Source organism: Ailuropoda melanoleuca, chromosome 1, assembly GCF_002007445.2.
Source record: "Ailuropoda melanoleuca isolate Jingjing chromosome 1, ASM200744v2, whole genome shotgun sequence".
NCBI classification, from domain to species: Eukaryota; Metazoa; Chordata; class Mammalia; order Carnivora; family Ursidae; genus Ailuropoda; species Ailuropoda melanoleuca.
Genome location: NC_048218.1, coordinates 172,164,018 through 172,175,495, shown reverse-complemented (window position 1 = coordinate 172,175,495; position 11,478 = coordinate 172,164,018). Strand labels below are relative to the sequence as shown.

The following is an 11,478-nucleotide window of genomic DNA, read 5'->3' as shown; positions in this document are numbered from 1 at the left end:
AAAGAAAGAAAGAAAAAGAAAGAAAGAAAGAAATGTTCCCAGAAATTGGATACTTCTACCTCATTGTCCAGAAATGAGTGAAGTGGCCACTTGCAGCTGCAAGGGAAGCTGGGTAAGCAGTCACCANTGTTCCCAGAAATTGGATACCTCTACCTCATTGTCCAGAAATGAGTGAAGTGGCCACTTGCAGCTGCAAGGGAAGCTGGGTAAGCAGTCACCATATGGCATCATCATACCCTACTAAAACTTCCATTAAAATGGATGAAGGGAAGAGATGGATCTGAAGATCAACAAGAGTGTCTGCCACAGATTCATAGCTGTGAACCAAAAGAAGAAAGGGTATAAGGTCAGGTTCAAAATGACTGAACAATGTATAGAATTGTTGAGTCACTATATTGCACACCTGAAACTAATTAACACTACATATTTACTGGAATTAAAATTTAAAACTTAATAAAATTTTTTAAAAAATAACCACATTTGTTAAAGATGACCAATTGCTCAAGAAACTTATAGCAGCTCTTGGTAAAAAGTTTAGAAAGGGATGACTCTGCGTATGGGGTTTAAACAAAACTACATTTTTACCCATCAATTAACTGAATTTGATGATGATTTAAAAACTCAACTTTGAAAAGTTTATTCTGCATAGTTGGGTTTGTTTGGGTTTTTTTATTAATAAAATAATTATTGGGGTTTTGGGACATGACCAAAGCCTGAAATTTTTAAAAAAAAGAAAAGAAAAGAAAAGGATGATTCTGGAGGTCTTCACAAAAAGAAGAAGTTTAATCTTACTACACTGATGCAACCCATTTTATAGGATTGCTTCTTGTAACAACTCTTAGTAACTCATTGACAGTTTAGAGAAAACGCCTGCAGAAAATTGATTTTTCTCAGTTCATTTGAACCACCCATTTTGAAAAATCATAACAAAATCCTGTTTTTTGAACTTCATCATGTGAGTGTCCTGATATTAAATATGCACGTATATATTTATTTCAGAATTAAAGAAAACTCTATTTACCGTCAATTACGGAAAAGAAATCACTGCAATCACAGAGACTACCAGAATATTTCAAGAAATGGTATGTAGCTTTCCACTTAAGCCTTCAGCAGTGTGCCTTTAATGATTGATTTTGTTTCATAAGTGTCACAAAAGCTGCGAGTTAGATAACAAGGGCCACATAATAAAATGAATAATCCCCTTTTCCCAGCTCCGGGACCCTCTCTATAGAAGGGCCCTGGGATTACAGCATCTTACCCACAGCAGAGGAGAACAAGAACAAGATGAGGTCAATCCTCCCCCAGCCAAGTTCTAGAAAGGCCAAGGTGCAGGGCATTCAAAGTTCAGGAGGCAAGACTTAAGCGAGCATTAGCAGAACAAGGTCTGAGCAAAATCAAAGTGATTGCAAAGGCTCTATCTCCTCTGTGCAAAGTCTCCCACATTTCTATTGGGGTTGGAGTTTTAAGAAAAATGGCTAAGTCATTGTGGCTGAAATCCCCAAAGCCATTAAGGAAAAGAATGCGTTTTCAGAGTGCTGTGGAGACTGGCAGGTCTCCGTCATCTTCCCATGTTTACCGGAACATGAGTGTGCTCTGGGCTTGCTTCTTACCAATGTGGTTCTCAGCTCCCACCTTGGACCCAAAGGCAGTCCTTTGCCACAAGATCTCAGTGAGACTCCTCATTGAGAAACCAGTGTCTGGCTAATGCTGAATGACTTGCCAAGTAATGTTTTGTGCCACCATAATGCAGAGATGGCAGACACTTAGGGTGTGTGTTTCCACTCCATCTCCCTAAGATGTTACTAATCAGCCTTGGCGCTCTTGTCGGCTACACCCAGATTCCGCCTCAGCAGTTCACACAACCCAGCACGTCTGACAATCATCGTGAGCAGATTAGACTTGGCGCATAAAGTTAAACCTATTTGCCATCCCCGTGCCATCTCTAATTAATAAGAGTGCTAAGACATTTTCCAAGCAGTTCAAGTTTTAACTAAGTATATGACCTGCAAATAATGTATGTCTTATAATAAATATTCTACACAGAATATTCTGCTATTCCAAGAACAATGTAAGTTTCTGCTATTTATTGCTCTCTTACTAAGTGCTAAAAATATTTTACGTGTAATATTTCAGCTGATTTTTTTCAACAAACTGTGAGGCAAGTATTACTATATTTCTTCAGTTCTAAGATACCACTGATTGTAATAGCTCTAGGGGGTGTTGAAGGAGGAAAAAGGAAGGAAGAATTACAATGTACTAGTTGATTATAGCACTCAACCTAATATCAAACGTGTTAAACTGTATTTCTCGGAATTGAGGGATTATCATGATATGCACACTGTTACAGCTGAGAAAACAGAGACATACAGAGAATACCTGAGATCACAGACAGAGAGTGGCAGGGCCAGAATTTGTAGCCAGCTTGTCTCACTACAATCAGACACCAACAAAGGTACTCCAGTCATTGGTCTGTGCTCTGAGGTGATCTACAGAAAGAGACTGGTCTCACCTCTCTGCATACGAACATATTGGACAATGTAGCAGAAAGTTAGAATTGAACCTGGCTATGAATCATCATAGATATGAAGTGAGCTGCAGCCCCTGCACTTTCTCTTTTCCTTCAGTGAGATAATCAAACAGCCCCAGTGGTGTCAAAGGCTCTCTGTCAATGGAGACTATAAAAAACAAAGAATGAAAATACCCGTGTTGAATATCACGCAGCTCTAGAAAATGGTGGTTCAGAGTCCATATATTTTTATTTAGAAAAACAGGGGGCACCTGGGTGGCACAGCAGTTAAGTGTCTGCCTTCGGCTCAGGGCGTGATCCCGGCGTTATGGGATCGAGCCCCACATCAGGCTCCTCCGCTGTGAGCCTGCTTCTTCCTCTCCCACTCCCCCTGCTTGTGTTCCCTCTCTCGCTGGCTGTCTCTATCTCTGTCGAATAAATAAATAAAATCTTTAAAAAAAAAAAAAAAGAAAAAGAAAAACAAAACACTGCCAAAAGAAAAATCAGGATATAAAGTTGGACAGTATAGCTTAATTTCAACTATATTTTTAAAAATAAAAGGAGAAACTAGATGTGCATAAGATCGCTAGAAAATACACCAAAATCACTATGTTTGATAAATTATGGATGATCACTTCCTTTCTTTTTTTTTTTTACTTTTATATTTCCTGAAGATTTTCTTTTTACATAGAAATAACCTTTAAGAAAAAAACAAAACAAAACAAAACTAGAAAGAAATTGAATGTAGGAACAGTGAAGGGCTTGCCCAAGATCCTGTAGCCAAGGGTGTCACGTGAGGGCAAGAATAAGCAATAGGATTCTGCCAGAAACGCAGGCTGTATGCCGCTCTCTCCCTGTTCCTAGGACACCAGCATTTCCCTCCCTCACAAGACCCAGACCTGTCAGCTCAACATTACTTTCTACCCACGACGAATACAGAGATCTTTTGTAAAATCAAAAAGACCAAAGGAAGGTACTCCAAAAAGTACAAAGTACAATTTGTAGTAGACGTTTCTCCCTTTTGTGGTATGCTGTCTTGACAGCATTCCTTTAAAATTCAGATCGTGGAGATAAAACAGGAAAAAAGAGATGGGAGGGAAGCCGAATCATGAAAAAACACGCATGTCAGAATGGGATCAAAACCTGTGCCTTCTGTCAGACAGACGTCTAATGAATAAGTACTGGAGTATTGGGGGGGGGGTGATGAGCTTCTTCCTTTTCTTGAAATTTGCAATTCTTAGAAATATCTAGAATGTATACTTTGTCTAGTATAACTTCTTTGAAGATGCTTCTTGACTCTTTCTAAGGCTGCAATTCTAAGAGGGTTTTTATTGCTGTTGCTGCTGTTGTTTTAGTTTATCATAATTACTCATTATTTAATGTTCTGGGTTTATTTCCAGCCCTTCTTCCTCTTTGCGATTGCTTTTCCTCACTGTGGGTTTTCTTTTGATATTATGCAGCATGTAACCTGACTAGCCGTGCCAAGTTATTTCAATTACTCCCCAAGGTGTTTATTGGATATAGGAAAAGTCAGCCATCTATGCCCTGCATATTTATGGCTACACTTACGCTTCAGAACCAGTGGGAGAGGGGCGGGTGGAGAGAGACAGAAAGGAGAAAGAGAAGGAAGAGTTGAATAGAATATTAAAGACTTTCTTAAAAACTGTAACAGTAAGAATTAAAGAAACAGCTCTTATTTTCATCTTGATGTTTATATACAAGATCTGGAAAACATCTATAGATCCCTCTACTGTGAACCACTGATCCAGTGATTGCCAGTGATTGTAAAGCATTTTAAAATGTAAAATGTCAAAGTCATCTTTAATTTGGGTACCAATTCTCCAGCACAGGGATTAGGCACAGCAAGCTTCCTGCTAAATCTTTACTAAAGTCAGGAAAGGAGATAATTCACAGAGGCCTCCTACAGCTTCCATCTTGCCCCAAGGGCCCCAGGTGGAGGAGGGGCCCCCTAGTGAAGGGGGAAAGGGTCAAAACCCCTCATGGTTGGCAGGCTCCTCACACAATGTCACCTCACTTCTCAGAGACTCAAAGGAAGGCCCAGAGAACAGACAACAGAGGTTTCCCCTTCTAGTTACTTTATAAAATCTTCTCTTTTCCTTGCCGTGTAAACTAGTAGACTGGTTGTGAATTTAGGCCCTGGAATGGGTGTGTGACTGGGACAGATTGTTTAATTTCTCTGACCTGTCTCTGCATCTATAAAATGGGGGTCATGGTTCTATGAACACAACTGTCAAAGGTGACCTGGGATGTCATTCTGGGTTGCCTAGACAACAAGCTAGCTCCAGTGGGCTGCCTTCACCCTATTTTGCTGGGGGAAAGGCTGCACCCAAAGTCAGTCTGATTATGGGGTTCCAGGAGCAAACCCTGCCTCGTAAGTTTGCCCTTCCCCAATAAAGCCAATTTAAAAAAACAAAAAAACAAAAAAAAACCCTGTTTTTAAACTATATCACGTGACATTGTGGAATTCATCACAAACCCCAGATGGGGCTCACTTCGCACAGTAGGGATAATAACAGGCCATACCTGAACTTCATAGGGCTATTATAAAGTTGAATAGGAAAAATGCAGTGTTTCCTCAATGTCCATCATCATTGCTAACTGCACCTACCACCTGTCCTATTATTTCCTCAGCATTTTTTTAAAAATCAGTCACTTTTTCAGTGTAAAGAGTTTCTTTAAAAAAATAAGTAGATTTAAGGGGCGCCTGGATGGCTCAGATGGTTAAGCCTCTGCCTGTGGCTCAGGTCATGATCCCAGGGTCATGGGATCAAGCCCTCCCCCCATCAGGCTCTCTGCTCAGCAGGAAGTTTGCTTCTCCTCCCGGTCTGCCTTCCCCTCTGTCTGCAGCTCTGCCTACTTGTGCTCTATCAAATAAATAAATAAAATCTTTAAAAAAACCAAGTAGATTTGAAAATACAAAAATACATTTAAAAGACACATATCCATTATGGGAAGGCCTATTGCTCCCACAGTGCAAGGACCGAAAGAGGGGGCATCTGAGGTTGGGTCTCCAGGCCTCTTGAGACAGCAGTGGGCAGGGAGGTAATGGGAATGGGGGAGGGACAGCTGGCTGGACCCCGAGAATTTGACAGAAAAAGAGGGCTCCCTTTAGGAGGAAAAGGTCGGGTTGAGGATAGGCATGGGAACGATGGAGCCCGATAAGCAGCAGGTCTGGGATTGGCCGAGGGGAGCTGGGGCCGAGGCCAGAGGAGAAATGGGTGGAGTGCGAGGGAGCCCTGGGGAATGGGAGCTGAGTGCAGCCTGGGTGGCAGGCTAGGGCTCCCCTTGCAAGGCTGGAGGAAAGCAGGGCGAGGGCAGGATGGGGGTGGAGGGGAGTACGAGCTAAGGATGAGNATAAGCAGCAGGTCTGGGATTGGCCGAGGGGAGCTGGGGCCGAGGCCAGAGGAGAAATGGGTGGAGTGCGAGGGAGCCCTGGGGAATGGGAGCTGAGTGCAGCCTGGGTGGCAGGCTAGGGCTCCCCTTGCAAGGCTGGAGGAAAGCAGAGCGAGGGCAGGATGGGGGTGGAGGGGAGTACGAGCTAAGGATGAGGCAGCTGAGGACCTCTGAGGACGGTTGGGGCAAGGGATGGAAGCTGTGGGGTGGGAGAGGCTGAAGATCAAGCCTCGACTGGCTGAGTTGGGAGCTCTAGAACATGCTACAAGAAAGAGAAACAGCTGAGGGGTTTCGAAGATGATCACCTCTCAGAGGCTAGACCTGCAAGTGTGCATGCCAGTCAGTATCCAGCTGGGAGTCCGGCGAGGCAGTCACGGACCCCAAACCACCTCCCATACCCGTGCTGCATGTTCCATTTTGGGGAGCCTTGGTATTGGGCCTCAGGGCTTTGTGCTCAGTGAAGACTCAGTGAATGCTAGCTTTTATTCAGCCCTCACTGTCCTTGCCTGACCTCTTTGCCCCCCCATTCACACATCCAGCAGAGCCAACCTCCCGCCCCATCACACAAGCCCTTTGTTGCTGCCTCTGCTGTCACCCTTTACTTGGCTTGTAGCTGAATTTCTTGCTTCAAGTCTAACTTTCCATTGTAACAGTGAGCTCGAGCCCCCAGGGGACCCATATTTGTACTCCTAGCACTGAGCTCAGCCTCTGACGCACGTAGTAGGGACTTGTCAACCCGACACACTCTCTTTTAAGCCCAAATACCTTTCAGCAGTTACGTTCAGCCTTTGAAGAGAAGAAAAGCACACACAGTAATCCTTTGCCAACCTGAATACCTCCACTGTGGGCAAAAACCACCATTGGCAGGATTACACTTCATTTTTAAAACAAAGGGTAGAAGAAAAACAATTGTTAAAGAGCTATTCAATATGTATTTTTAAGTAAATAAAAATGCATGACTACCCACTTCTAAAATAAACAAAACTCAGCTGCTTTAAAAGGCAAGCAGATCACAGCCCCTGAACCCCCGTGGCCAGCAGCACACAGCCCACTAAGGAGGGCACTCTGATGGACTGGTTTCGGGGTCTCCAAAGGAGACTTCACTAGCTTGGAATGTCCTTTTCACTGGCAGCTTTCCTCATTTTGTTTTTGCAGGGGTAGCAAAACCTTAGTGTAAACACCTCTTTGAGGTTGTTTTGTTTTCAGAAAGTCAAAAGTGCCTACAAGAATTTTTTTCTCCAGGCCCAATCTCCCATATGGTGTGAGGCCACCCCTCTCTGCACACCTGGGCGCTCACCCACTCACCAGGAGTGGGAGCAGGGGACTAGCCCGAAGCGCATAGATAAGAAACACGGAGGGTTTTAACACCTGGCCAAAGTGCATGTGTGCCAGCCTCACCTACCCAACCCCGCCTCAATCCCTTGGCTGCAAACCAGATTTGAGTTTGAACCCCCACTTTCTCCCCATGGTCCCTCACTCCAAGAACTTCTTGCTGGGCCCCTTCTTTAGGCTTGTGTTAAACCATCTAGAGAATGGGAGAGAATCTAGCAGACTGGAGAAACTAGAGAAAAGGGACAAAATTCAGGGCAGCAAATAAAATTTGTGTTCAGGCCATCTTCATGGTAAAGTGCTGGGAAAGCTAAGCGGGAGGTGGAGATGTGGGGAGCAAAGGGGTGAAGGAAGAGATTCTTGGGCAGATCGAGGAGGGGGGCCCTGGAGCAGAAGCCGATGGAGGGGAGAAGGGGGAAGAGGAGAGCAGGGAACTGCGTGTCCATGACGGCTATGAGCTCTGTCCTGGGCTCCCTCCTGATGGCTGTTCAACTATTCCTTCTACACATCACTGCCCTGAGATGAACCCCACGAGATTACCAGTAAAGAAAATCACCTTATTCGTGTTCCGCAGTACAGTGCAACTCATTCCTGTTGCTCTCCAGTGGAAAGTCGGGGGAGAGATGAGCCCTAAATTCATCTCTATGCCTTCATTTTCTCTGCTGATATTTCTGAGCACTAGACACTCTAATGGGCACAGAGGATAAAAAGACTAAACATTAATGCATGCATGACCACCTTCCAGCCCTGACCCCTCACTGGCTGGCTCCAGAGCCTCAATGAATCCCTCCCCATTCTGAGCCTCAGTGTCCTTGTGTGTAAAATAAAGGGCTTCAACCACATAATCTCAACCTTCACCCAACTCTATGACTCTGAAATTTTAAATCGGACTTCAATCTTCAGGCTCACTCCATGTTTAAGTGTTTTGTTTTTAATTGGATTTGTTGCTGATATTTAAAACTTGAGAGCTTTTACGCAAAAATCCAATTTTTATTTCTCTCCAAAAATCAGGAGCCCTGGCAACACAGCCACACTCCTGCCTGGCAAGAGTCGGTTGGAGCTGAGCAGTGGCCTCCCCTCCAGGTATACTATGGGTTTAGAGACCTGGCCCCCCTCCCAAGTCTAAGGGGCTAGGAACTGTGCAAGGAAAAGTAGAACTAGGACTTCCATGCACAATGCGTCAGAAGGTGCCAAAGTGGGGAAGAGCTCCTGCAAGGTGACTGGGCCCTGGCTGAGAAGCAGGAGGAGAGAAGACATCTCTGGGAGATGTTCTAACAAGAGTGGATGTGAGGGAGCCGTCCATCCTGCTGTTGGGCTTAAAGAGATGTGCCAGGAAGGAGTTTGCTTCCTCAACAAGCAGAAGACCTGTCGAAGGAGCTTGCCTGGGACACAGAAACACCACGAGTCAGGCCTTACTCCAAGCCAGAAAGAACACACCAATGTCCCCTCAGAGCCTTGGCAGCTAATCACATATTCTAGTGGGGAATACAGTCCAGGACAGTTGGCCAGGGCCCTAGTCTCCATCATGGAGAATTGTGTGAGGCTAGTACTATTATTACTTTTATGGATTTTAGCTAATAATAAGTACTGCCTGTTGGGGCACCTGGGTGGCACAGCGGTTAAGCGTCTGCCTTCGGCTCAGGGTGTGATCCCAGCGTTCTGGGATCGAGCCCCACATCAGGCTCTTCCGCTATGAGCTTTTCTTCCTCTCCCACTCCCCCTGCTTGTGTTCCCTCTCTCGCTGGCTGTCTCTATCTCTGTTGAATGAATAAATAAAATCTTTAAAAAAAAATAATAAGTACTGCCTGCTTCAGACAGCTTTAACAAAAAACCCCACAGCCTGAGTGGCTTATAAACAACAGAAATCCATTTCTGAGAGTTTCAGAGGCTGGAAGTCTGAGATCAGAGTGCCGGTTCTGGGTGGGAGCCCTCGCCGGGGCTGACTTCTTGTCGTCTCCTCTTGTGACATGGCAGAAAGAAAGCACACTAGCTCTCTGCCTTTTCTGAAAGGGCACCAGTTCTACTCATGAGAACTCCATCCTTCAGACCTGATTTCCTTTCAAAAGCCCCACCGCCAAATACCTTCACAATGGGGTTTTGATTTCAACGTGAATTTTAGAGGGACACAAATATTCAGTTCACGAAAGGTACCTTCTCTCACCCAGACACTATGCTAAGTACTTTACATATTCTGTCCCCATGTGATCCACAAAGCAACCCTATTTTACAGGTGAGGACACTGGGGCTTGGATAGGTTTAACAACTTAGGTGATTAATGATCCATTAGCTTGTCAGTGGTAGAGCTCAAGCCTGGATCTGAATCATACCAGCCATGTCAGAACATGTCTGCCCTGCTCCCAGTCACACCATGTTGTCCCCCCTTTCGGAGTCTGGCCTCTAAAGCCACCATCTTTACTACATCCTTACTATCTTTACTTCACTGTCTAGAACAACCAACACCTGCCCTGGAGAGTTAGGTGATCAGAATTAGACACCCCGACGCTGCATTCTGTGCCAGCCTTCCCTCTTTATCAAAAGTGGTCCTCTCAGAAAGGGATAGGCAAGAAAAAAAGTAAAAGAAGAATGAAGAAACAAACTATAAATGAGTATTAATCCAGGCTTCGCTGAATTCAATGATACATGCAAGAACTTATTATTTTCATTACCACCACCACCCCGCCTCGTGATCTCTGTTCTCCAACAAAAGAGATTTTGTACCTTTCACTAGCTAACTGAGCATCTGCTATTGTGTTCTGGACAAAAATGCATAACCTGAATTTAATCAGGAGGAAGCATAAGAAAAACCCAAATTCGAAGGACACTCTATAAAATAATTGGTCAGTACCCTTCAAAAGTGTCAAGCTCAAAAAACACTGAAGAATTAGTCCAGATTAAAAGAGACTAAACTGACACGAGACTGAATGCAGTAGGTGATCCTGAGTTGGACTGACCCAGAAAGTGTTGGGTCTGAGTTGGGCTGACCCTCCAGTGGGATGATCAGTGAAATCTGAACAGGTCTATAGATGAGACAATAGGCCTGTACCAATGTGAAGTCCTTGATGTTGGTCATGGTACTAGGGTTGTGAGAGATGTTCCCACTTAGGGGATTTGGGTTAAGGGAAGGTGCAAATCCTTTGGTCTATTTTTGTACCTTTTTATAAATTATTTCAATCTTTGTAAATGATTGCAACTTTCTGGAAATCGCTTCAAAATGAAAATTTTTGGACAATTTTTTAAAAGCTACAGAGTCTTGGAGAGAAGCAAAGAAGTTGCCTTGCCAAGTGGAAGTAGGCCCTCAGGAAAGTATTTAGTGAACCCAACGCCTGGGACAAGTTTTTGGTCTCAACCCAAAATGTTGAGAAGAGATGACAGAAATTATTTATAACAAAACAACTAGGACATTTCTGTTTGGGAGCCATGATCCAGTGTGCTCACAGCAATAAAGCCCAATTTTAATACCAATTTTTGAGATGCTTGATCTAAAAAATAAATCCAGAATAGGCTCAGTGCCTGCAGATATCAAAACCTGCTATTTCTCCTAAGGACCAAATGTATCTCCAAGATGCAATGTTTGATTATAATAGAAACTTTTGAAAGAAAAACATTTCAATCTGACACATTTCATATAGTGGGACACATTTCCCTCCTTTTAATTAGGAGGATTTATTCCCTTTTTTAATACTTTCAAGGCTTTCAGTCTCCAAGAATCATTAAACAATGGAGACTTCCTGATCCAAGTGGAGCGATTTCTTAGGATTTATCTCTGCAGCCCTTTCTGGCTTCTCCTTGTTCCATGCAGCTCGTCTAGTTTGAGGCAGAGCACCTGGCAATGATCATAATGTGAAGAGTGTGAGCTTTCCATTCTTCTGTTAGGTCAAGATTTCCATCCTGTACCTCTTGAATCTGCACACCTACAGATGGCAAATTCAGAAGCAAATATCTTGTACTATTTCATGTCATTGTCAATGTCAAGGGTTCCTGCAGTCCTACGGGGTCTCCTTCCAATAGATCCCTTTTATTTAGGGCTTGAGATAAGGGACATCTTAGGGAAAGCCCACTGCTACTTGTGCTGATAGCTTACGTGAACTTGCTGGGTTTTCCGTCAGCTCCAAATCTTGCTGGGATGTGCCTTTACCTCTGGTCTTCTCTTTTACTTTCCTCCTTCTCATTTTCCACTTGATTTTGCCCCCACCACTCCCTCTGTTTCCTCTCCAATATTGTAATAGCTG

At 44.0% G+C, this 11,478-nt stretch overlaps 1 protein-coding gene across 1 annotated transcript in view; it reads left to right on the top strand.

Moving 5' to 3' along the window:
* AOAH (acyloxyacyl hydrolase) overlaps nucleotides 1–11,478 on the top strand; it is a 181,636-nt gene that overhangs the window by 130,018 nt on the left and 40,140 nt on the right. Inside the window, exon 14 of the mRNA XM_034644821.1 lies at nucleotides 1,000–1,082. Coding sequence (XP_034500712.1) covers nucleotides 1,000–1,082 — 83 coding nt within the window. The remainder of the gene's footprint in view (nucleotides 1–999; nucleotides 1,083–11,478) is intronic.